The 26,467-nt window shown below is 38.9% G+C and overlaps 1 protein-coding gene across 1 annotated transcript in view; it reads left to right on the forward strand.

Moving 5' to 3' along the window:
• The window catches only part of LOC150082637 (lon protease homolog 2, peroxisomal-like), a 285,321-nt gene that overhangs the window by 253,138 nt on the left and 5,716 nt on the right, over nt 1–26,467 (forward strand). Inside the window, exons 17-18 of the mRNA XM_090377560.1 lie at nt 5,469–5,672; nt 11,823–11,933. Coding sequence (XP_090233686.1) covers nt 5,469–5,672; nt 11,823–11,933 — 315 coding nt within the window. The remainder of the gene's footprint in view (nt 1–5,468; nt 5,673–11,822; nt 11,934–26,467) is intronic.

A 26,467-nucleotide genomic window follows, 5' to 3' on the forward strand; every position in this document is an offset into this window, starting at 1 on the left:
TTGTATTTAATTGGTGAATTAGATTAACATATGCAATGAAAGGAATTCAGAGTAAAATCAGTGCTGATATGATGCCAAAATTTGTATCACCCTTTCAGACGTGATGTGACACCCAATTTGGAAAGCTCTTGATTGCAGTAAGTGACTGATAATGATAGCCAGCAATAAGTGGAATCCACTATAATAATATTCCATAATTTTATTAGTTTTATTGCTTCATCAAAAAAAAAAAAAAAAAAAAAAAAAAAAAACCAGCTTAAGTATGTGGTTGAAAGTTTTTTTTGTTTTGGAGCTCTGTTTGCATTGCTACATGCTGTTATTGGAACCTAAAACTTAAAAATACTAGATTTCTGTTTTAGTTAATTGATGCTTCATATAATGACTTCCGGATAATTAGTGGTTCTGTTATATTTAAAATTTACATATATTTGTAAACTTTTTACGCAATTGCTAACTTTTGACATTTGAAAGGCTGGAGATCAGCTCGCAGTAAGCGGGGAAGGGGACAGATTTTATTGGCCAAAACAGACAAAAAATGTTTCTTTACAAAAAAATAGAGAAAAACAGATTTTCAGATATAAAGTCCACACACTAGAAATTAAATTTCAATGACAGCACACACACTTTATATTAAAATATGGCCATATGATTGTTTGCCAGTACAGTATACTTTCAAACATTAGCTTGCTTAGGATTTTCTCTGTGGATTCCTGTCTGGATTGTGTTAGATATCAATTGATTATGACTTGGATCGGGCTGTCATAGCAGTCTTCTTTTAAAGAAATGGTCAGTTAATCTTTTGGAGAGAACATCTGTTTGAAAATAGTGTCAAGGCAACTCATTGCAAAAGCAAATTTGTTCAGAGAATTAAGACCATTGCATTACCTATGCAGTTTAAATCTTGCTGACCACAGAAACATATTAAAGAATGAGAGAGTCCTACAAACGTCTTATAAAGAAATTTTACTCCTTTTTTTGTATGGATTATTAGAGGCAGATGTTATTTTATTTATTTTTTTCATGGATTCTTAGAGACAAATGCAATCATTTATATGCGTGCCAGATTGCTTTCTCAAAATTTTCATCTTGTATTTTTTTTTTGGTAAAATGTGCTCGATTTTAAAATATTCCAGATTGTAAAGTCAGATTTCACAATGTTTGCTGTATTATACTATAAGGACAGATGTGGTAATATTACCATGACTTTTAAAAAAAAATGAAATGCTATAACAACATTACAAATGCAGAAAATTTCTGCTATCTTTTTAAGGTTAAAGGTTGATAAGGTGCAATTCTGCTACTATGTACCAAGCCAATCTAAAATGAAATTAAATAACTGAGATCTGAAATAAAATAAGGAAGATGAAACAAAGCAACACTTCCAGTGGCATGATGCACAGCTCACAGTTCAAGGAGATGCATATGCCCACACCAACCAAAGAACAAGTATCACTTTTTTTTTAAATGAATAATAAATAGAAAGACCTGGGAACTCACAACCAGTTTCCCAGATAGTTTTATTTATTATTCATTTGCAAAAAGTGGTGATCATTCTTTAGGTGTCTCTTCTCCAGCCATGGGTTTTACATTAGTCCTGCTGTTGGGATAAGTATTTCTTTGTTTTGTGTCCCTTCCTTATTTTATTTTTAGTTTGACTTAGTACATATGAGCAGAATCACACCTTACCAAGTTTAGCCTTAAAAAGAGCAGGAATTTGCTGTATTTGTAATATAGCTTTAGTTTTTTTTTTAATTTTGTTTTTATGTAAATCTTAATTTTATGTGGTCCACTATCCTTTCCTGAGAACTTCCTTTACTGTAGGATCTTAGTGACCTTTCACTAAGGTCTTTAATGATTTTAGCTGGCCACATGGGGTGGTACTCTTTCAGCCATACTCTTCTTAGTGATCCTTAACTATATACCTAAACTCACAAAAATGTTTTAACTTACACAGATGATATAAAAATGCTTTCAACATCTGACTTCTTGCATTTGTCCATCTTCTCTCAAAGATTTATTTGTAACATTTTAAGTAAGTTTTCAGAGTATCTAACATTTATTTTAACCTGTCAATCAACCCCACAGAATCAGTGCATAATTAAAAATAATTTAGTCTTATTCAATGAACTGCAGCCAACACTCATCCTGATATGCAACAGACTATGGACAGTTACTCACCATTTCCCCTTTAGTTTACATAAAGACCAAAATACTTTTGATATTGATCCCACTCAGCTTGTTAAAATCTGAAACTTCTAACCCAATATGCCAGTCTTATTCTAGAAAGAAGATCTTAAGGCTTAACTTTTTAACTCGAAATCTGAACTTCTGTTTCCAGAGGGGCTAATCCAATTTCTGTCAACAAGGCTTTGTCTAAGCTTGCATGTAAATTGCAAATAACAAAGCCTCTAATTTGTAAATTAGAGGCTTTGTTAAATTTGTAAATTAAAGGTGAGCTTCTAAAATGACATGCAGAATTACAATATGCAGTTCAGTTGTGTTTTCCCACATTTCAGGCTGTGGTGCTGTTATCCATTTCGAACTTCACTGAGAGATGGTAGGCTGAGAATTTTCTGAGACCATTTCCTATGGGGTGGGAGAGAGTGTTACAATGAAAGGTATCATTGCTGAATACTGTTGTTTGTTCCCACAGAACCATGGTAATTAGCTGGCAATCCATCATTGGAGTGATATCTGCTTTAGATTTTTGATGTGGATTTATAATTCTGATCTGAAATTAATCTTTGATGTCTGGATTACAAGTTTTGGTGAGGAACTTGATTACTGCTGTCTTCAAATTCTACCCTAATACCTGCATAACCTGGAGTGATCTGTAGATGAAGTGAGATGTAGATGGTATAGATTTGTACAGGTAATAATTAATAAAAAAAAAAGTTAGTAAGTAGTTGGTTCTAGAACGGTTCAGTATTGAATGACAAAAGTAACCACAATAAAATTTAGAATGATTTAAAACATTTCTGTTTATAAGTACAGTCAGTTCTGCTGTAACATGCATTTTAGCAATGTAACTGATATATTAGGGAACAATGTGAGTATAATGTGCTTCTTTGGCTCATGCACGATTTTGTCTGTGCACAACACTGGGTGAATGCAAAACCTGGCATTAAGCTAAATATAGCACAAGAGCTATATTTCTCATTTACTGTACTTGTATTGGTCAGATACACACTGTTGTCATTTTTTGTATTCACAAGATAACAGGTGATATTGTAGGCTGACTCACGTTTTCAATTTTAACCTGTCAATCAGCCTCTTAGAATCGGTGCATAACAGAAATTTTGTGAGGCAGGATAGCATGAGCAGAGGAGCATATTTCTGGAGGTCACTACCATAAAACAAAAAAAATTTGCAGTTCCCAGTTTATTGGGCTTTTCTGTTAGTGCAATAATTATAAATGAGTAGTAAACTCAATCTTATTGCATTTGCGATAACACTGATAGCTGGAATTCTGTGAGTTTTTACGTTATTGCGATGAAATGGGTTTCTCCTTCCACGAAATCTTCAATCATATAAAAAACATAATAAATTTTCAGAATCTTCTCTTCATTCCTTTTTTTTTAAGCCTCCTATTTTTAACGAATGAAATTGTTACTGTGTATCTTACTTGTGCTGTTTGTGTGTGTGCCATGTTCGTTGTTATTGATTGATTATATTTTTTACTCTTAAATTTTACAATCCAAAAAAAAAAAAAAAAAAAATTGTCAGTGAACAGAAGTATCAATTAGTATGTATATATTACAGTACTTTTTTTTTGGTAGTTGTTGGCGCATCGGCTTCTGTGGCCATAATGCACCTCCCAAGGTTTTTGCAGTACTTTGATCCAAGCCCGAGGCGGGATTCGAACCCACAACCTTTGGGGTGCTAGGCAGGCACTTTACCCACCCGGCTATTACAGTACTATACACCAATTAGCCAAAATATTATGACCAGTGAGTCGTTATGCAGGTTGAAGCAACTACAAGTGAACTATGGCACGTGCACAGGTCGAGAGATGGTATAAAAAAACACCTGATACTGAACTCCGTTAATCAGTGTTACTCTTGTTCTTCAGATGGGAAAGGCACTTGACTTAAGCGAGTTTGACAAAGGACAAATTGTAATGGCCAGATGACTGGGTCAGAGCGTATCCGAAACGGCACGCTGGTGGGTCACTCACAGTCAGCCGTGGTTAGTACCTACCGAAAGTGGTCCGAGGAGGGAAAAGTCACGAGCCACCAGCGAGGTGTTGGACGACCACGGCTCGTCGATGCTTGAGGTGAGCGAAGACTCTCCTGGATGGTACGTGGCAACAGAAGGGCAACTATGGCGCAACTCGCCAGTAATTGGAATGCTGGTGACAGGAGTAATGTGTCACAACACACAGTACATTGAACCCTGCTGAAAATGGGGCTGCGTAGCCGCAGGCTGCTCCGAGTGCCCATGCTAACCACGGTTCACCAGCGACACAATGCCTACACAGCCTACAATGGGCACGTGAGCATCAAAACTGGACCTTGAGTGATTGGAAGGAGGTCGTCTGCTCCGACAAATCACATTTCCTGTTGCACCATGTGGACGGCCGAGTACATGTGCATTGTTTACCTGGGGAAGTGATGGCACCTGGATGCACCATGGGACGAAAACAAGCCAGTGGCGTCATACTTTGGGCGATGTTCTGCTGGGATACCCTGGGTCCAGTCATCCATGTGCTGGACACTGATGTTCACCACCTACCTAAACATTATTGTTGACCAGGTACACCCTTTTATGGCAACGGTCTTCCCCTCTGGTGGTGCCGTCTTTCCGCAGGATAATGTGCCATGCCACATCACCTGGATTGTTCGAGACTGGTTCGCAGAACATGAGGAAGACTTCCAGGTATTGCCCTGGCCTCCAAATTCTCCAGACATCAATTCCATCGAGCATCTGTAGTTTGTGTTGAAACAGCAACTCCGATCTGTGGCGTCTCAACCACGGACCTTACAGGAGTTAAAGGATCTGCTGCTACATGTTGGTACAGATACCACAAGACACATTTAGAAATCTTGTAGCATCCATGCCTTGCCGGGTATGAGCTGTTTTGGCCGCACGTTGAGGACCAACGTCATATTAGGTAGGTAGGTGGTCATAATGTTTTGGCTCATTGGTGTATTTACTGTAATATTTATTCATTTATTAGAAATATAAGATGTTTAAACTTGTGTTAGCAATTTTATTGGGTTTCGAACTTTTTTTAGTGGTTTACTTATCACACTAAACTTTTTTTTTTTTTTTAATTGCTCTGCCCCATCCCTATTTTTCCCATAAATCCTGTTGTTTTTAATGCTCAAAATACCATAACACAGATTTTTAGGAACACATGTACCATGTTATAGCAGAACTGTCTGTAGTTCTTTTCAACATATTATTTTTTTTTCTTAACTAAAATTGTTTATTACTTTTATTTATTTATTTTATTCTTTTTGTAGTATGGCGTAACTGTGGAGAAAGGTTTTGATTTAATGGAAAATAAAGATGTACATATTCACTTCCCAGCAGGGGCTGTTGGAAAAGATGGCCCTTCTGCAGGTGTAACTATTGTGACTGTTTTGGTATCACTCTTCACTGGGCGTCTTGTACGCTCAGATGCAGCAATGACTGGGGAAATTACTCTGAGAGGATTAGTTCTACCAGTAAGTAAGAACACTTCGGAATTAGCTGTTTATTGAAAGAAATTGCAAATCCAGTTTTGTACTAGCGTTTTCTTAATTTTAGTGTATATATATATATGTATATATATGTATATATTTTTTTTTTTTTTTTTAATTGTATACAAAGCATTCTAGAATTAAGGCCTACTCCTTGATTTAAAATGAGAAGGAAAAAAAACACGTTAGGTAGTGTATGTAATGTATTACATTTCAGATGTGCTCAGTTTTTTTTTTTTTTCTCTACAATTAATAGAGATGAAAAATAAATATAGTTATCTCCTTAGCAATTAATTACTCAGATCTATAACTTTATAGAGCACTTAATAAAACTCCACAGTGTTACATTTTATAAATTCAACTGTTCAGTTTAATTACCACTGTATAATATTTATTATTCTTCTCAAATTTTTTTTGTCGCTCTCCCCCCCTCCCTCCCTCTATATACATATATAAGTGTTTAAGAATAGATAAGTCTGATAAAGTTTGTATAGATGGAGGTGAAAAGTACACAAAGTAATGGAATGGTTACTTTGTTTCTTTACTCACTAAGTTATTACTTTTTAAGTATTCACTTTCTATATGTATTCACTTGATATGTTCTAACAATCCTTCATGAAATTACTTATAATTCACTTCCCGTGTTGAGGTCTTTTTTAACATTTCTGATTCTGTTTTCAGGTTTGGATAATAATATATGTAGGTAATGCAATTTTTATGGGTCTTGGATCTTTCAAGTATTTGATACCTTATAGCTCTACCTTTTGTCCTCAGTATTACCTTGAATTATTTGCACTAAATCTACTCATCAAACCACCTTATTAAGATGACCATATTAAATTTTTATTCTGTAGCATGGAAGAATATCTTGAATTTAATTGCAGCAGATCTTGTATCTTTATAAACTAGAAAATGTACATATTCATTTCCCAAAAGAGAATGTTGAAAAAGTTTCTGGCATGCTATAATTTCATAATCAAGAAACAAAATCTGTTTGAACCTAACAATAAAACTGACACAGATAACTGTAGTAAACTTAGAACCCCCATATTTTTGTAGGGTTCTTAATTTACCCCTGTTAACTATGACTGGGGTCACTTGTGATCATGCTTGATATGCAGAGAAAGCACTCCTTAACAAATCTGCAGTATAGATTTGTTAGGGGAGAATTTCATCTGATAAACCTGCTCACCCACTATTACACAGTAATAGAGGAACTGAGTGCAAAAAAATAATTTTGATCTCATATACACAGATTTCAGTAAAACTTTTGATACTGTTCTGTATGAAAGACTATTGTCAAATTGGAGCAGTGTGGCATTAGGATTAAGTATCTGATGTGGATAAAGATGGTTGAATGGCAAAACAGGGTGGATTATTATTATTTTTTTTATGTAAACGCCAAACACGAGAGGTATTAGAACCTATAGTACTTAGTACCATGCTTGGGTTGGAGGTTGAGAAGACGAAAGAAGATATTTGTTGACATTGGACTTGAACTTCTGTATACTGTAATTTTCAGGAAATACGTATGAAGGAAGGTTGTTCCAGAAAACGGCAGTTGAATAAATAAACGAGGAAGATGAAAAGTTGGCTCTGGGAGTCTGAAGTTGGACAGTAAATGGATGTTGGCAGGTGGCTGCACGAGTTTGGACTGTTTTGAAAGAGCGAGCGGGAATTATAGAAGCCAATTCAGAAGAACAGTGCCCATGGAAGTATCTGTAGAAGAAGCATGCAGCAGAACCAGTACGTCTATGAGACAGCGAGTGGAGAGACTCTGTTAGAGATGAATCATTAATTAACCTAACTGCCCTCTTCTGAATGGAATCAAGAAACCTGAGAGAGGTTTTGGGGGCACCACCCCAGATGTGGGAACAATATTCCATGGCAGGGTGGATATGCAATTCATACAGAGTGAGCAGCTGTTTGGAAGAAAAGTAACGCCTTGAGCGAAAGAGAAAACCAAGTTTTTTAGATGCAGAGGAAGCAATATTTGTAATGTGCTTGTGCCAAGAGAGATTAGAAATCAGGGTAATCCCCAAAAGAGATATATCATTTTGCCTAGAAATCAGAGTGTCACTAAAGATAAGCATAGGAGTAGAAGAATCCTTTTTGCGAGATATAAGACAAGACTGAGTTTAAGAAGGGTTGAAATCAACTAAGTTGTCTTTGCCCCACTGGAGAATTACCTGAAGATCGGCATTTAAGGAATTGGTAGCAGATTTTCGAGAAGTTGAAGCTGATAGAGCAGGGCAAGGTTTCTCAAAATGGAAAGTGGAATGCAATGTGCTATCATCGGCAAAACTATGAATAGGATTTCCAGTCAATGGAAGAAGGTCATTAATATACAAGAGGAAAAGTGTGGAGGAAAGAACTGAACCTTGGGGGACACCTGCATTAGTGGAGAAGTTAGAAGACAGAGAGCCATCTACCATCACCCTCATTGAGCGATCAGAGAGAAAACTGGATAACCAATTACTAAAAACAGTTGGCAAACCATAAGATGGAAGCTTGTTTAGAAGACTTTTATGCCAAACACGATCGACAGCCTTTGAGATGTCAAGAGCAACTACTTGTTTCACCGAACTTTTCCATTGAATTAGTCCATAAATGGGTAACATAAGCCAGAATATCACCAGTGGATCGATAATGACGGAATCCATACTGGCGATCGTTGATCAGACGGAAGGTTTCTAAGTAGTTTAAGAGTTGATTTCTCCATTACTTTAGAAAGAGTAGAAGTAATTGAAATGGGACAATAATTGGATGGGAGGGATTTGTCACCCTTTTTAGGAACTGGCTGGATATGAGCAAATTTCCAAGCAGAAGGAAAAACACCTTTGGAATAAGAAAGTGAAAAAATCAGCAAAGAATAGGAGTAAGTTCAGGAGCACAGGTTTTGAACACAAGTGGAGAAATACCATCGGGACCTGGAGCTTTCTTAGCATCAAGATTAGTCAAAATCCTTCTGACATCCTTTTGACGGAAGACCACAGGAGGCATTGAATGGAGCATGTTGGGAATGGTGGGAGGTGTTTTACCAAGATTATTAATACATGAGTTGGAAGAAAAATGGGATGCTAGCAGGTCAGCTTTATCCTTGACTGAAGTGACAACAGAACCATCTATTTTGGACAGAGGTGGGAGCAGAGATGGGCAAAAGTTGCAGCCAATAGCTTTGGCAAGAGACCAGAATGCTCGGCTACCATTAGGGCAATAAGCAAGTTTTTTACTCTTAGCCTGTTCAAACTCTAGTTTGGACTGATTAATAACTGCTTTACAATTGTTGCGAGCTTTGGTGTAGGCAGAAAATGAAACTGGAGAATTAGAAACAAGCCAATTACGATATGCAACATTCTTCTCTTGAACAGTCTTAGTACATTTATTGGAAAACCAAGATTTGGATAAAGGACGAGATTTTAAAGTGGAGTGTGGGATAAAGGATTCCATTCCTGTAAGAATAATTTCACTGACACAACCTGAGCAAACTTTGACATCAGAAGTTTTGAAACAGTAATCCGACCAAGGAAAAGAAGAAAAGAAATCTCGCAGGTCATCCCATTTTGCATTCTTGTAATGCCAAACAGCACGGTTATTAATGGGTTATTAACTCTTCTTGGACTAAAGTTATTAGTGGAGTCCCTCAGGGTCTGATGCTGAGCCACTGTTTTTTCCAGTATTTATTAATGATATTGATGGTCATTGCAAGTTTAACGACCAAGTTTTTCCTGATGATACAAAGGTTGGTAGAATGATTAATGACAGTAATCAGGGTATGCTATTACAATAAGACATAGAAAAATTGGATAGATTGGCTGAGAAGAAGCAAACAATAAATGAAAATTAATTGATAAAATGATAAATGTAAAGTACTGCCTATGGGTAGCAGTAATCCCACAATAACATGCAAATTGGGTGGTACTGTGCTAAAATGGAGAATGAAAAAAATATAGCGGTAATTGAACAGTCCAACATGGAGTTCTGTAATTATTGCTGGTAGGCTGCTTGGACTCATATTGTTCTGTCAATGATATACAGGAATTTTGTCAGCAGGGACAAGGAGGTGATTAATCTGTTGTATAAGGCAATGGTTAATTGCTTTATACAATGCACTTTCATTACTGCACACAGTCTGGATCCCTCATCTTTATAAACTAGAAAATGTACGTATTCATTTTCCAGAAAAGAGAAACTAGATTGGTCAGGTATGCAAAAGAGTATTTGTAGGGAGAAAGACTGCTTCTGCATTAAATGGATTGAGTAAACTAAACTAAATGCTGATCTCTCTCTCTCTCTCTCTCTCTCTCTCTCTCTCTCTCTCTCTCTCACACACACACACACACACACAACACTCATAAGAGGATCATGAATTTTATATTGAAAGGCGTTGATTGCAGGATAGATGTGCAGAGATTTACTTTTAGCCAGAGAGTATCTGTTGATGTTGATTGTTCTGATGTTACAAGTTGGTAGTTTAATAAATTTAAGAAAGGATTAGACAAATTATTACAGCAGATATACAGATGGATAGGTAGGTTTATTTTATTTATGTTTCCTTTGAGCTTGCTTACTTGCATCATTTGCCATAAATACTAATTCATGATTTGTGATTTTTTTCTTGTTTATACAGAATATGGTGTGATTCAGAATTGCATATCATAAATTCTACAATTTTTGACAACAGAAGGAATTGAAAATACTAGCTGACAGATGCAATGTCCTTATCTGATTGTCAAAGCTATTTTTGTAGCTGCCACCTGTTAAAACTATGTCTACTATTAGTTGAAAATATTAATATTATTCATATAGTGAAAGGAAGCTGCTAGAGGCTTCCACTGGCTAAAAAAAAAATTTTTAAAAAAATAATAAATAAAAATAATAATAAAATAGAATTAAAGGAAAAAGAATAATAATTAACAGTAATAACAAAAGAATAAAATAATAAGAAATAAATCAAAAATAACAAAAATGTATTATTGTTATTTTTAACTTCTTTTTTATATCTTCCTAATTGTTATTAGGAAGATATAAAAGAAAAGAAAATTTATAAAAAGTAGATAAGAAAATAGACTAATTATATGCTTTCCTTCTCCTGTAGGTAACTATCCATTGACCTTTGAATTTCTTAAAAATATCAGTCCCCACCTACCTGCATGGGTAACTTTTTCCAGTAATCAACAGCCCTCTGGCTGAAAGAAAACTTCCCACAATTTGCTCTAAATCCTTTTCTCCTATACTTTGAATTTATGGTCTCTTATTCCGAATCCTCTTTAAATGAAAATTTTCTCAGAGCTTTAAAAGGACAGATTATACTGGATAGATTTTTTCCCCCTGGCATCTTATGCTATCATGCATCCCTCCCACCTCTTCTGTCCACAATATCATATAAATTTTAGAAGTTTCCAGTTTAAAAAGAAGAGTGGAGTTTCTTAAAAAGAACAGATCCTAACAAGATCAGAATTAAACTTGGTGCTCCTTGATATGCTAGACTGATTTAGGAGGTAAGCAATATGTAAAACAGCAATATTTTATATCAGTAACTCATCACTTGCATTTCTCCTTAACTTGGGTTTCAAGGCTTGGTCAGTAGCAACCAGGTCTGCTGATAGGATAGGATTGAGTCTGGTAACATTAATGAGATTTGATTTGAAATCACATCAGTGCTAGTTACAAGCTTTTCTGGGGATATTTTATCTAGTGATAAGTTATTTGAGCTCAGCAATAGTTATTAGTTATACTGACTCATGGCCTAGTTGCTTGTACTTTAATAATTTTATAACTTTTTTTTTTAGGGAAGTATTAGTGTATATTATAAAATATATCTATTTTAAAGTTATTTCTGATTGAGCTATCAGATCATTACATTTCTTAATTTGAACCAGTTACTAGCTTATTAAAAGTCTGTAATCATTTTTTAACTATTTGTAGTCTTGACTTACTGTTGTGAGAGTCATTAGCACCCTTTTAGTTACTAAAAAATATTGTCTTATGCCAGGCAAAATGCTGATTGTTTAGATGAATTTTATCCCACAAAAGGAAGTAAATATCAATTAAAACACGTAATGTTTAAAATTAATATTCAGTTAAAAATAGCATTTCAAAAGAATTATATAAAATTAGTGATATTCTTTATAGGTTGGAGGTATCAAAGAAAAGGTTATGGCAGCACATAGAGCAGGGATGAGATGTGTCATATTACCAAAACGTAATGAAAAAGATATTCAAGAAGTTCCACAGACTGTAAAGGTGAGGAATATTTATTCTGTAGTATGTTATATGGAGTGTAGTGTACTTAGAAGCAAACCCATGATTACCAAGGTTATCAAATTACATAAATCTTATTATTAAGCTTAATAATAATAATAAAATGTTTATTAAACCAGTAAAACTTATAGAAAGTGACCTGGTATACAGATAGCCAGCAGGTTTTACCAATGATTGATCATAAAACAATAGCAATAGTAACAAAAGAACATTAAAAACATTATTTACATATGATATAACTTGTCTTGTGTGTTCAAGGATTTTCTGATTATATTTCTTTCTGTATTACATACTGATATTCCAGAGATTTGGATCTATTTCAGAAATGTCCTTCTTAGCAGTATAATAGTATCACCTGCTTGTAGAGATTTGAGTTCAAAACTTATCAAAAACTGGAGTAATTTTTAAATGCTTCTTTAACCTTTGCTATAGTTAGTTCAATCATGGACTGAGGAATTTGGGGGCTTTCTTTGTTTTTTTAGCTTTCAAGATATACAAATTAGACTGTGAACACACACTCGTATTGATATAAGGCACTGCCACTAGGCCCCAGGTGCCAAGCGTTTCTCGTACAATTGAAGAGCATTTTTCTCTACGTGACTAGATTCTCTTTTGTTTTCTCCCTTGCTTATTAAACTTTTCCATTAAGTAGCTCTACTTTCTTAAAAGCACTAAGAAGAGAGCCCAGAAAAAGGAAAGAACCTTTTTCTTTAAATTAATTTGTATTACTAACTGTACACTTGGCCACAAGTGGTACTGCTCCTGCCTCCCCATGGCGGGGCAGTAACCTGGACGGTAAAAATAAAGGTGGATACGAGCAGTTATCCACCTTTAGAGCCATCAAGCTCAAGGTCAGAAATTCTTGACAACGACCATGACACCGACCAACCCAAAAGGCTTAGAAGGGAAGCAGAATGCCATGATGAATTACCAAATTTCTTGGTGGTTAATTCTTTATCCTTCTAACCTGTGGGCAGATCACCATTCTTGATTCAAAAATATTTGGAATCAATTACTGGATCACCAAAAATGGTGAAAAGACTACAATCCAGAGATCTCTTCATTGAAACAGCCACTGCAAAACATTCTGAGCGGCTCTTAAACACAACATCATTTTGTGGGCTCACAGTATCAGTTACTCCACACAGAACCTTAAATTCATCAAATGGTGTGATCAGTGAGTGGGACCTAATTACAGTCTCTGAAGAAGAGCTACTTCAAGAACTGAGTAGTCAAAAAGTTACAAATGTGAAATGGATTATGACTAAAAAAAGATGGAAATCTCACTCCAACGAGATCCATCATTTTAACATTCAGTACGCCAGACTTACCATCCTCAATTAAAGCTGGCTATTTGAATTGTCGTATTAGACCATATATTCTGAATCCTGTTCGCTGCTTCAAATGCAAGAAATATGGGCATTCACAGCAGGTGAATGCCCATGTGTCCCATCTGCTGCTCTAAAGATCACACTCAAGCGGATTGCTCTGTCAAAACCCCTGTTTGTCCAAACTGCAAAGGAAGCCACCCAGCTTTTTCCAAAACTTGTGAACTGTGGATTACAGGAAAGAAAATTCAAAAATACAAAATAGTCACCTTTCCCGAGGCACGTAGACAAGTTATGTTGACCATGCCTAGTAGTCGTTCCTATGCAGCTCATGCTCGAAACTTTGTTTCTACTGCAGCTCAAACAGATGTATCAGTGGTGTCTCCATAGCCAGGTGGGCAGGAGCAGCAGTACGTAGCACACGCTTCTTGATTAGACCGGGGTTCGAGCCCGTGACCACCAAATACGGAGGATGCGGAAAGGTCAGGGAATGACCACCACATATCCCCCGGAGCAATATGGCCTTAGTTGCTAATGCTCCTAAAAACCAAATAACAAACAAACAGATGTATCAGTTCCACCTAACACCTCTCTAGCGAACTGGCTCAAATCTACACCTCCAACCTCTAAAAAAGATAATCCTCCAAAAAAGAACTAGCGAAGCCACAAATACTCCAATGAGCATTCCTACTCATACCCCATTGGTCCCAGTTGAAAAAGAACAATTAAAATCTGAATCAGTCTCTAAAAAAAATGGAATCTCCCACCAAGAGTGTGGATGTAGATGAGCTGCTAGATAATGAGGAGCCCATTCTAGAACTCCATGCAGATGACACCATGGATATTGGACGCGTCACATTCTCAAAAAAGGACCGGAAAAAATGTCCCACGTACAAAAAACAGACAGTCAGATGAATCATCATCAGGTAAACCTAAATAATGCATAACATCATAAAATGGAATTGTAGAGGACTAAGCAGTCATTCTGATGACTTAAGAGATTTAATAGCTCAGTTTAATACCATAGGTGTATGCTTACAGGAAACATTCTTGTCACCCCAAGTTTTGCCAAAATTTTCAAGTTACGGTATCCCTAGATGTGCTTTGTCATTTACAGACGAGATGGGAACTCAGAATCACCTGCACATGGAGGAGTTGCTATTCTTGTTAACGCTAACATATCATCCAGGCCGATCCAATTGAGAACTACCCTAGAAGCTGTGGCAGCTCGCATTGCAGTTGGTACATCATTTACCATTGTTTCCATTTATATTCTGCCATCTGCACCACTTCTTTCAGAACTTGACAACCTTATTGCACAACTACCAACTCCAATTTGTCTTTTTGGTGACTTTAATGGACACCATCCATTGTGGGGATCTGCCACAATGGATAGAAGAGGCAAATTGATGGAGGAGTTCATGTATAATAATGATCTTAATTTATTAAATTCTGGATCTCCTACCTACATCCACTTAGCAACTGGGTCTGCTCCCACAATGGACTTGTCAATTTGTTCACCATCCATATTTCCAATTATTTGCTCGCTACAAACAGGGATAACTCCAAATCCCGATCTACGATCCACTTGGCAGTTTAAAAAGGCAAACTGGGGTGGCTAATCTGCCGAAATATGCTTAGTAGATTTTATGTTCAAAACCAAAATATTGATGATGTAAACACTTACATAATCAATCAGATTCTAACTGCAGCTAAAGCCTCCATTCCAAAATCCATGCCGTATCGAAAACACAGAAATCACTGGTGGAATACAGATTGTTTAATTGCCAAACAGGAAAAAAACCGTGCTTGTAATAATTTCCACAAGTATCGCACCACTAGTAACCTAATTGCTTTTAAAAGACTAAAAGCAAAAGCTAGACAAATTAGGCGGAAAGCGAAATGGGATTCATGGATTGCTTTTGCCTCCACCATTACCAAAGACACGGATACACGGGTCATCTGGAAAAGAATACAGGCATTGAGTGGCAAATTTGCTTGGCTGCCCTCTCTGATACGTCATTGGAAAGAGAGACATTTCTACTCCCAGAGAAGTTGCAAATGCATTAGCAGAATCATTTGCAAAAATCTCAGCTTCTGACACCTATGCGTCCACCTTCCAGAACATTCAAAGCAGGTGCAGAACGGTATAAAATCAACTTCTTCACGTGCTGCTCATTCCCGTACAACCAACCATTTACGTTAATAGAACTTCAAGAATCATTAAACAGATCTTCCAATAGCGCTGCAGGTTCAGATGGAGTTCATTACATTATGCTAAAGCATTTACTTGGAGAAGACTTGAGAACCCTGTTAATTTTTTATAATGAGATCTTCTCTGAAAATGCCTAACATTCATTATTGCCTTACCAAAACCAGGAAAAAATCCTTACTGTGTTGAAAACTACAGGCCAATATCTCTTACGAGCTGCATGGGAAAAATTTTTGAAAGAATGGTTCATACTAGGCTCACTTACATCCTGGAGTCAGAGAATCTTCCAGATCACCAGTATGGCTTTTGAAAAAATAGATCAACCCTAGATGTGCTTGTTAAATCCGGGTCTCATATCCGCAATGCCTTTGTCATCAAACAACATCTAGTCATGGTCAATTTAGATCTTGAAAAGGCAATTGATACTACATGGCATCATGGTATTATTATGGACCTATACCATCTGGGGCTTAGGGGTCATTTGCTGGAAATAATTCAAAATTTCCTGCAATTGCATTCTTTTCAAGTCCGATACAAAAACGTACTCTCTACATCTCACATTCAGGAAGAGGGAGTCCCGCAGGGATCAATACTTAGTCCAACACTGTTTTCAATCCAAGTGAGCAGCATTACACGAGATGTCCCAAAAACCATTCAAACTTATATGTATGCAGATGACCTTACCATTTCCTGTCAGTCTCAAAGTATGAATACCATTGAACAGCAGCTCCAACTTGCCATAAACAAAATAGAATCCTGGACTTCACAGAATGGCTACCGACTGTCAGAAAAGAAATGCACTGTCACTCACTTTTGCAAGAAACAAACTCTCCATCCTGAACCTGAACTACAAATGAACAATACTCCAATCCCGTTTGTTAATACCATTAAATTTCTTGGACTACTATTAGACTGAAAACTAAATTTCCAAGCACACATCACTTATTTGAGAACTTTTTGTTTAAAGCATTTGAATATACTTCGAGAAGGTCTCATCTTTGTCATGGGGAGCTGATTGGTGTACTTTGCTGCATCTTTATAGAAGTTTAATCCATTCACAACTAGATTATGGTGGTCCAGTGTATGATTCTGCCAGGAGCACTACTTTAAAATGGCTAAATATGATCCACACAATGCTCTGAGGACTGCGCTGGGAACTGTCAGAACTTCTCCGATCCAAAGTCTATATTGAAAAGCATGATCCCCCATTACACCTGCGTAGAAAAACACTACTGCTTCACTATGCTGCTAAGATCCAGGGTCTACCATCGCACCCAAGTTGGGAGTATCTTTATAATACTCGTTGGGAAGCCTTCTATGAGAGCAAGCCAAATTAAAATAGACCTGCCTCACTCAGGATCAGAGAGCTTGTTCAGACTTGGAATGTCAATTTAAATGAAATTTTCCAAAACAACTACACCTGTTGCTTCTTGAACATATGTGTCTGTCTCTCAAGATACACACTTCCTTCAGTGGGGGAAAAATATTATACCTCCCTGCAATATCAGACAGTTACATTCAGTTCATACTACTATGAACAACCATGCCTGTAAAATTTATACGGATGGTTCCAAAACAGAGTATGGTAGGTGCTGCAGCATTTTTCCTTTACGTACAAGTTCAGCCACACTACCACTTGCTTGCAGCATCTTCACAGCTGAATTATATGCCATTAAGTTAGTGCTTAGTAAGATTATTGAGCTTTCCATCTCATCTGCCATAATTTACACAGATTCTTTTAGTGCTGTCTCTGCCATAAGGAAGAATTTCTCCTTTTCTCATCCTGTATTGAAAGAGATTCATTCCCAGCTATTCTCTTGCAGTGTGTTCAATCAGTTTTTGCTGGATTCCTGGCCATTCAGGCATTCTGGGAAATGAAAGTGCTGACTGCCGCTAAACATCCTGAACTTGCTCTCTCACAACATCCTCGGGTTCCTTTCTCTGATTATATGTCTGTCATATGCAAAGCATGCTACGATAAATGGTCACAGACCTGGAAAAGTGACACCAACAATAAACTTTACCAGATAAAAGAAGATCCAAAGCTGTGGCTGTCTGGCTTCCGACGAAACAGACTAGAGGAAGTGGTACTGGCAAGACTCAGAATTGGACATACTCATCATACTCAAACTAGAAGCATTTGAAATGTTCATACAGAAGAATGCTAAATATACTATGGACAGCAAGAGTGACCAATGAGAGTGTCCTGCAAAGAATTGGAAAAACCCAGGAATTGCTGAAGGACATAAAGAAAAGAAAATGGCATATCTTGGACACCTGATGAGGAACAACAAATATGCAATTCCATGGCTGAGTATTGAGGGGAGAATGGAAGGAAGAAGAAATCCTGGGAGAAGACGTACATCGTAGCTTGATAACATTAAGAATTGGACAGGACTGAACACCCAGCAGCTGTTCAGAACTACCAGAGACAGAGAGATGAATGTTTGTCTAGTTCTGCCTTGAATCTATTTAAGCTATCAACTTCTACAACGACAGATGGAAGTTTGTTCCAGCAATCAACCACCCACATATCTATCCTATAACTGTCTTTCCTCAATTTAAATTTATGCCCTCTCAGGCGATTATTCTGAGCAAGAGGAAGAATCCCATCAGCATTGAGCATGCCCAAACCATTCAAGGCCTTATACACCTCAATCAGATCACCTCAGGTGCCCTCGACGTGGGCACCTGTACGTGGTGAGGGGACCTCCCAGTGACACTGCTAGACTTCCAGACTAGCGTCACTGGGATCCAACGCCCACAGCCCAGGTTCCAGGCTTACATCAATGGAATCCGGCGTGTTTGCCGTGTGCTGCGACCCGTGGAAATTCGGAAAGGGGGATCCTGGTGGTTGAGGGGCCCAGCTTCAATATACCACTTTGGCCCCTGCTTCGACAAGATGGGTGGTCCTGGAAGGCCCGGCTAGGATCAATCGGCTAGTAGGCTCTCTGCGAGGGTCAACCGTGTCAATGCCATGCCCCTACCCTCATGGTCCGAGGGACAGGATTCAGGCTGGCGGCAGTGCGGGTATGGTGTCTGGGTAGCCCTGGCGTCCCACTCCCGAGCGCATTAATTGCATGCCGGGTAGTGGGCGTCCCTTTGGGCTCCGTGGTGGGTGGGGAGCCCGGGCACTGAACCACTTAAAACTCACATGAATCCTGATAAACTTACTACTTCAGGGTCCCCAACCCGGTCAGCGAACCGAAATACCATCAGGACCTGTCCCAAGGTTCCTAATTATGCATTCAACCAGTGAAAAACCGATTGGAAAAATGTCACCCTTTTTTATACAAAAAGGGTCAGATGGGTTAGCAGGTTCATCCAAATCAGTTAAGAGGCTCCGTTCTGGAGACCTTTTAATTGAAACTAAAAGTGACAGGCAGTCTAGCAGCTACTCCGAACAACATCAATCGGAGGAGTACCCATAACAGTGACACCACATAGAACACTCAATTCATCGAGAGGTGTCATTTCAGAATGGGACCTTCTCGGCGTAACCGAGGAGGAAATCTGCTTGGAATTGAAAACACAGGGAGTTATTGCCATCAAGAGAATTAGTGCGCGCAGGGATGGGAAACTTGTTAAAACCAGGAGCATTATCCTGACTTTCAACTCGCCCAAACCTCCTGATGAGATTAAAGCTGGCTACATCAACTGTCTAGTTCGTCCATATGTTCCAAACCCTTTACAGTGTTTTAAATGCCAGAAATATGGACATTCTCAAATGGCCTGCCGTGGAGTCCTTGCATGCGCTCGATGTGGTGCAAAGGACCACGAAACAACAGCATGTTCAGCCACGAAACCCACCTGCATTAACTGTGAGGGAGAACATCCAGCCTATTCACGAGCATGACAGAGGTGGAAAGAAGAAAAAGAAATTCAACGGCTGAAGGCAGAGTTAAACATATCGTACCAGGAGGCAAGGAAAGCGGTGAAACCTCTCAACATCAACAAACCTACCTACGCCCAGAAGGTAGCAGGGAGGTGTTCCATTGGAACTCAAACGGTCCGTCCCTCCAAAAGAATCATTTACTCCCATCGCACGTTATCTCTTAAGCTCCCAAAAACCTGCACAGAAGGACCAATCAACTGCCACTCCTATATCGGTACCTCCTAATGCTCCACAAGTAACAAAAGCAATTGCAAAAGAAAAGAATAAGAAAAGTGAAGTACCACCTAGTACACAAGAAAACATGGATGTTGAGCAGAAGGAGGTACAAGAAGACTCAGTTTTGGAGCTCTCTGCTGAGGAGGAAATGGACACTGGACAGGGTCCATACTTCCCCAGGAAGGATAAAGCCAAGACTGAAAAAGGTAAGCCCTCAGCACCTCGGAAGCTGCCTGATGGACCCACCAAGCTAAAATAATGGCTAAATTCCTACAGTGGAACTGTTGTGGATTCCTGCAAAATACTGCTGACATCAAGGCACTCCTGCAAAAGCACAAACCAGCTTGCTTTTGCATACAGGAGACTTATTTAAAGGCAAATGATGACCCCACCATGTATAACATTACCATCATTCGTAAGGATAGAATTGTGGATGGTCCTGCTCACGGAGGAGTCGCAATCCTCATCAGCATCCAAATCCCATTTCAGCCTTTGCAGCTTACAACTAGCATTGAGGCTGTAGCAGTTCGCCTTACAGTGGGGTTCTTATTAACTGTCTGCTCTGTTTATTTGCCACCTGGGATAGACATCCCCCAGAAAGACCTTGACGATGTTATCAAGCAGTTGCCTTTCCCATGTTTAATTCTTGGGGATTTCAATGGACATAACACTCTGTGGGGGTAGTGCTAACACCAATGGAAGGGGACGAGTCATAGAGCATATGCTCACTGACAATGACCTCTCCCTCTTAAATATTGGAACAAACACCTTCTTCCACATGCCTACCCATACATTCTCTGCAATTGATCTTTCTATCTGCTCCCCTTCTCTACTTCCTTCACTTATTTGGGAGGTAGAAGAAAATCCATATGGAAGCGATCACTTCCCCGTGATAACCACCCTAACTAGTGGTAGACCATGTTTGCCATTTAGTGTACTGCAGTGGAAGATTGATCAGGCTGACTGGAATGCCTATCAACATCTGGCAAACCTTGACATCGCTACAGTCAGTCAGGAGCCAATCAATGAAGCAGTCATGTATGTCACAGAAACGATTGTCCAAGCAGCTGCAATTGCAATCCCAAAATCATCCACCCGGTTCCCACTATTTCCCAAACCTTGGTGGAATTCAGAGTGCACGGCAGCAAAAAAAGCACAAAACAAAGCGTGGGGGATATTCCGCCGATATCCCACGACCGAAAATTTAATATCATTCAAACGTGCACGTGCGAAAGCATGTTATGTATGACATCAGAGCCAAAGGAAATCTTGGATTCGTTTTACATCTTCCATAACTCAGGCTGCTAGCTCAAAAGTAATCTGGGATAAGATCTGGAAAATGAAGGGAAAATATTCACCATGCCCTTCAGTGATCCTCGAGCACAATGGATGTCCAATTGCAGATCGAACTGCAGTTGCAAATACTTTAGGGGAAACATTTGCAAAAATCTCTGCAATAACATCTTTTCCCGCAGAGTTTTTGGCCCTGAAAAAGAAAAGTGAGAAAAACCCACTGAACTTCTACTCAAAGGGGCTTGAATCGTATAACAAGCCCTTTTCACAGGAAGAATTAAATGCAGCACTCTTTCTCATGCATGCAAGTGCTGTGGGGTCCGATGACATCCACTATGAAATGTTGAAACACCTCTCACCACAATCTAAGGATCACCTTTTAACTCTGATAACAGAATTTTTATTGACAAACATTTTCCGGATTCCTGGCGAAGGGCCATCGTCCTTGCTTTCCCAAAACCAGGAAAAGATCCCAGCAATCCAAGTAACTATCGTCCTATTGCTCTGACAAGCTGTTTGTGCAAAGTCCTGGAAAGAATGGTTAATGCACGCCTTGTATGGTATTTAGAAACAAATTGATCTGCTTTCCAGGACTCAGTGCGGCTTCCGAAGAAATAGATCCACTCTGGATCATTTAATCCGATTGGAAATGTCCATTCGTGATGCTTTTATTAAATCCGAGCATTTAGTAGCAGTATTCTTTGATATTGAAAAAGCGTACGACACAGCCTGGCAATTTGGAATTTTAAAAGACCTCTATAACTTTGGTCTTAGAGGTAACCTTCCTGTTTTTATTAAAAACTTTCTTTCGAATCGCCAATTTCAAGTCCGTTTAGGATCCACCCTCTCTTGAGTTTTCTCTCAGGAAGAGGGAGTCCCACAAGGATCCATTCTAAGTGTCACGCTTTTCGCAATCAAAATAAACTCTATCACAGAACAACTTCCACCCACCGTAAACAATGCCCTCTATGTTGACGACTTTGCCATATTTTGTCATTCATGCAATATGAGGGTCATTGAAAGGCAACTGCAGAAAACTATCGATCACCTTACAGCTTGGTCTTTGGCCAATGGGTTCAGATTTTCATCACAGAAGACCGTTTGTGTACACTTCTGTCGCAAACGTAATCTTCATCCTGACCCAGAATTAAGGTTTGGGCAAAATGGCATCCCAGTTGTAGCAGAATTCAAATTCCTTGGACTTATTTTCGACAAGAAGCTGACATTTTTACAACATATTCGTCAGCTGAGGACAAGATGTGCCAAAGGGCTTAACGTCCTTCGTGCCCTTTCATCAATTTCATGGGGCACAGATCGTTCTATCCTTCTTCGTCTTTACCGAGCACTTGTCCGTTCCAAACTCGACTATGGGTCTCAGGTTTATGGTTCTGCTAGAGATAGTGCACTTCAGTGGTTAGATCCAATCCACCATCAGGCTATCCGGACAGCCACTGGAGCATTTCGCACATCTCCTGTCCAAAGCCTTTACGTTGAAGCAAATGAACCATCTCTGTCTCTTCAACGTAAGCAGTTGTCCTTACAGTATGCCTTCAAATTAAAATCCCTGCCCGATCATCCCACGTGGCCATCCGTTTTTGAGCCGCGCTGGGAAAACCTCTACAACACCCGTCGGACTGCCAACAAACCTTTTGGTATTCGGATTCAAGGGCTGCTGAATGAGCTAAACTTGATGGTAGACACGTTGCGCAGTCACCAAAGCAATTCTTTCCACCCTGGCATGCTTATTTTCCAACTTGTGACTTCTCCCTTAAGATCTGGGAGAAGGCTACTACACCGCCATCTGTCTACCAGCAACTCTTTGCATCACATAGACAGCAGTATTCTGACTTTCTGCCAGTCTATACAGATGGCTCAAAGTTAGAATGCTACGTGGGATCTGCTGTTGTGTTCCCTCACAAAACAATATCCTATAAGATCCCACAAGAAACTAGCATTTATACTGCAGAGTTGCATGCAATACAACAGCCCTAGATCACATTAAAAATCGCAACTACCAGAGGTATATGATTTATTGCGATTCATTAAACGTGTTACAGGCTCTAGTATCGGTGAGGTGTAACCCTCATCCGATCCTGTCCAGGATCCGGCAGATTCTTTTTTCTCTCATGGAATTAGAATTTGATATTCGCTTTTGCTGGATCCCAAGCCACATTGGGATCCAGGGAAATGAATTAGCTGATACCGCTGCCAAATCAGCCATTTCCCTGGGTAATCATTGCCTGCCAGTCCCCTATACAGACTACAGGAAAATAATACGCTCTAAATTATATTCCCAATGGCAAGATTCTTGGCACGGACAGGCCACAAATAAACTTCATCAGATAAAGCCTGTAATTTCGCAATGGCAGTCCAGTCTACGCAGGGTCCGAAGGGAGGAAGTTGTTCTTGCTCGGCTCCGCATAGGTCATAGTCATCTAACACATTCCTATTTGCTGAGGGCGGATGACCCACCTATGTGCGAGATTTGTAACGTTATTTTAACCGTTAATCATATCTTTATGATTAACCGTCAATCATATCTTTATAGAATCTCCTGTTTTTATACAAGCACGACGCTTGTGTTTTACCGCTTTTAATAATTTGACTGAACCATTTACACTCAGTCAGATAATGAGTGACAGAGACAATATGTCCGACGTTTTTAACTTTTTAGATTCTATTAATTTGTATACAAAGATCTAAGTTTAATATTTTATATGCTTTTACTATATACCTTTTTTACATAATTGTTAATTGCTTGACGTGGTAGCCTACTCTACCAAAATGCTTTGTAGCATTTTAAATTTGACTTGGCGCATTATGGCCTTAGCTGCCAATGCGCCATTAAAAATCAAATCAAATCAAAATCAAACCTCATAGGTGCCTAGTCTCCAGACACTGTAATTTGCAAAACTTAAGCCTTTCTTCGTAAGAGCACCCCTTTGTTCCATTCACTAATCTTGTTGCTCTTCTCTGTACTCGTTCCAGCAGCTCTACATCCTTCTTAAAATGAGGCCTCCAGACCTGTATACAGTACTCAAGATGTGGCCTGACCATTGCCTTATACAATAGGATAATCACCTCCTTATCGCTGCTAGAAAAATTCCTGTATATCATTGACAAGACTCCATGAACTACTCTTGCAGACGGTCTACACTGCTCAGAAAACTTCATATCTGACTGCCCAATTATCACCAGGTCCTTTTCATTCTCTACCACCACAGAGTTGATACATCACTCTGGGGTTACTGCTTCCCACATACAGTATTTTACATTTGTGAATGTTAAACTTCAGTTGCCACCTATCAGCCCATCTTTTCTAGATCCTAGAAAAGATGGGCTGGATTGTTAATGACACTAATCACAGCAGTAGCATGCTGTCATTAGTGTCATTAACAATCCTGTCAACCTTCGTATCATCTACAGACTTAGACATTAAGCCTGATAATACCATCATCAATATCATTAATAAATACAGAAAACAACAATAGACCCAGCACTGAACCCTGTTCATTGGTTCCTACTCCGTCTTCTCCCACTGAACCATCTCTTTATCCATACAGTAATTTGCCTCCAATGCCACACTGCTCCAATTTGTGCAGCAGTCTTCCATGTGCAACAGTATCAAAAATGTTTCTATGTTCCAAATATATGATATCAAAATTATTCTTTGCATCCAGTTCCTTTGTGACCACATCGTAGTATCCGATCTACTTTGTCAGACAAGACTTCCCTTTAACAAACCCATGCTGTGTGCGAGCTATAAATGAAGTCTTGTCTAGATGATCCTGCAGTACTTCTTTAACCAGTGCCTCCATAAATTTCTCTGGAACAGAAAAACTAACAGGTCTGTAATTACTTGTGCCGTCCTTTGATCCTCCTTTGTGAATTGGAGTCACATTTGCACATCCATGGGTACCTACCCTGAGTCCAAGGAAGCTCTCACAATTATGGCTAAGGGTTTGCTTACTTCATTTGCTGCCTCCTTTAATATAACTGGATAGATCCCATCCACCCCAGGTGCCTTTCTTATGTTTATCTTCAACAATTTCTCCTCGACTTTGCTCTTAGTTATTACAAAATCATCTAGCTCACTGCCAGAATTTAATACACCTCTAGCAGGCTCATCAACCTGTTAGCTACCTGAGCAGGCTCATCAACGGTTGAACCATCGATATCAAGTGGACCAATCTGATTCATTCCCTTTCTTCTAGAGTTTACATAAGTAAATAACTCTTTGCATCCTTTGCCAAAGATTTCTCGTAATCTGATTTTGCCTGCCTAACCTTCTTTATTATTTGGTTACAGACCAGCTTATATCTATCATAGGCTACCATGTCACCTGTTAATTTATATGTATCCCGTGCATTTTTCTTCTCTACACGTCTCATTAGTTCATCTGACATCCATTTAGGCCTAAACCTTGAACAGTATTTCTTATTTGGTATGAAAAGCCTAGTAGCTTCCAAGATTAATTCTTTGAATGCTTTCCATTTTGAATTTGCCATTGGTAACATCATCAGTTGGTCCCACCGTATAGAATTTAAATACTGTCTTAGACCACTGTAGTGACTTTTACGAAAGCAAAAAGCCTTCCCTTTTTCCCTGATTCACTTTGAGTAAATCCCTCCAGATCAAGAGTATTACTCCCTCTAGTTGCCTCCTGAACATACTGCTATAGAAAACAATCATCCAATAAATCGACAAAAGCCTTGCTAGAGTGTGAGTGACCAACCCAAATATTCCAGTTGGTATCTGGGAAATTAAAATCCCCCATTATAAGACAATCTGATTTACTGGTTCACTCTATTTCTGTGTTCAGTTGCTTATTATACTCATCAGAGTCACTAGGCTTATAACACACTCCTACTCTCAATTTTGCTTTCCCAGTGCTAATGTCACAGCAAACTGACTCGACACTGCTCTGTCCACCCATGTCGACTAGCTGTACTTCCTTGGTTTTCATGTGTTTCTTAACTAATAACATAAGCCCTCCTCCTTTCCTTTCCTGTCTATCCTTCCTGTACACATTGTACTCCAGGGCAGGTAATGGGGTTTTGTCAATGATATAAGGAATTTTGCTAGCAGGGAAAAGGAGGTGATTGTCCCTCTGTCTAAGGCAATGGTCAGGCCACGCCTTGAGTACTGCGTACAGGTCTGGAGGCCTCATTTTAGGAAGATGTAGATTTGCTTGAGCGAGTACAGAGAAGGGCAACAAGATTGGTGAGGGGAATGAAGGGATCCTCTTACCAAGAGAGGCTTAAGTTCTGAAAATTGCAGTGGCTGGAGCCTAGGCACCTGTGCGGTGATCTGATTGAGGTGTATAAGGCCTTGAATGGGTTGAGCACGCTGAATTGTGATGACTGAATTCTGATGAGATCCTTCCACTTGTTCAGATTACGAGCCTAAGGGGGCATAAATTCAAATTAAGAAAGGACAGATGTAGAATAGATGTGCGGAAATTTGCCTTTAGCCAGCGGGTGGTTAATTGCCGGAACAAACTTCTATCTGTCGTGGAAGTTGATAGCTTGAATTGTTTTCCAGGCTGCTGCTCATTCCAATCGAAATAATG

The sequence above is a fragment of the Mastigoproctus giganteus genome, chromosome 7, assembly GCF_048544385.1.
Source record: "Mastigoproctus giganteus isolate SK-2022 chromosome 7, ASM4854438v1, whole genome shotgun sequence".
In the NCBI taxonomy this organism is placed as follows: Eukaryota; Metazoa; Arthropoda; class Arachnida; order Uropygi; family Thelyphonidae; genus Mastigoproctus; species Mastigoproctus giganteus.